This window comes from Corvus brachyrhynchos, unplaced genomic scaffold (genome assembly GCF_000691975.1).
Source record: "Corvus brachyrhynchos isolate BGI_N302 unplaced genomic scaffold, ASM69197v1 scaffold334, whole genome shotgun sequence".
Classification (NCBI taxonomy): Eukaryota; Metazoa; Chordata; class Aves; order Passeriformes; family Corvidae; genus Corvus; species Corvus brachyrhynchos.
Window position 1 is genome coordinate 1,727,775 of NW_008238316.1, and position 1,218 is coordinate 1,728,992.

Here is a 1,218-nt window from a genome sequence, read left to right on the forward strand (position 1 = left end):
GACCTCTTGTTTTGTCAAAAGCTGTCCAAGGCTGAGCAGCTAAATGTGCCTTTTCTTGTGGAGAAATCCATCTAGGATGCAGTTAGCCTGGCTCCTGTCACTGGCAATTGAGCCATCTGTTTCTGTGGGATGTTTTATCTTCAGTCAAAGCTCAGAGGGAGGCAGGCTGCCCCAGACAAGCCCTCCTGGGCACCACAGATTTGGCAGAATCCTTCCCTGCCTCACCTGGTTTCTCTCCTGTGGGCGTCTCCCTCGGAGGTTTGGAATTTGCGCATTAATCCATGGTTTTCCTGCTGTCTCTCCAGGCTACAGATGCAGATGCTGGGGTTAATGGGCAAGTCCATTACAGTCTGGCAAACTTCAAGAACCTTTTCCGGATCACCTCCAACGGCAGCATTTACACAGCAGTGAAGCTGAACAGGGAGGTGAGGGATTACTACGAGCTCATCGTGGAGGCGACGGACGGAGCCGTGGACCCCCGGCGCTCCACGCTCACCTTGGCCATCAAGGTGCTGGATATTGACGACAACAGCCCCGTGTTCACCAACGCTTCCTACACCGTCTGCGTGCCAGAAAATCTCCCACCAGGCACTGTCTTCCTGCAGCTGGAGGTAAGGAAGTAGCGGGGAGTGAAGGTGGGGAGTGCTTATTCTGCAATTTCTTATTTAACTTGGCAGTGAGACTGACATAAAAGATTGTGAACTGGAGCATGGGGGGAAGTTTTTTGCCAAGAGCAGCTGGGGCTGCCCCTGGATCCCTGGCAGTGTCCAAGGCCAGGTTGGACATTGGGGCTTGGGGCAGCCTGGGATAGTGGAAGGTGTCCCTGCCCATGGCAGGGGGTGGAATGAGATGGACTTTGATGCTCCTTCCAACCCAAACCAGTCTGTGATTCTGTGATTCTGTGACACTGAGCAGACTGAAAAATGCATGACCTTTAGCCAGGTAATAAAAATAACCTTTGAAGATAAGGTTAGTTAGGAAATAATAGCAATTAATAAAAGCAACCAATGAAACAGCAAAACCTACACTGTCACTGTCTGCACAGGCAGATAGCGATAGGCCAAGGGGAAGAGTTTTAAGCTAAAAGAGGAGAGATTTAAATCAGGTGTCAGGCAGAAGTTGCTCCCTGTGAGGATGGGAGGCCCTGGCACAGGGTGCCCAGAGCAGCTGGGGCTGCCCCTGGATCCCTGGCAGTGTCCAAGGCCAGGCTGGACATTG

At 52.1% G+C, this 1,218-nt stretch overlaps 1 protein-coding gene across 15 annotated transcripts in view; it reads left to right on the forward strand.

Annotated features, from left to right (window-relative positions):
• PCDH15 (protocadherin related 15) overlaps positions 1 to 1,218 on the forward strand; it is a 572,690-nt gene that overhangs the window by 473,918 nt on the left and 97,554 nt on the right. For all 15 annotated transcript variants that reach the window (XM_017733770.1, XM_008633276.2, XM_017733771.1 and 12 more), the window contains one exon: positions 306 to 611. In XM_017733770.1, the coding sequence (XP_017589259.1) occupies positions 306 to 611 (306 nt within the window). The remainder of the gene's footprint in view (positions 1 to 305; positions 612 to 1,218) is intronic.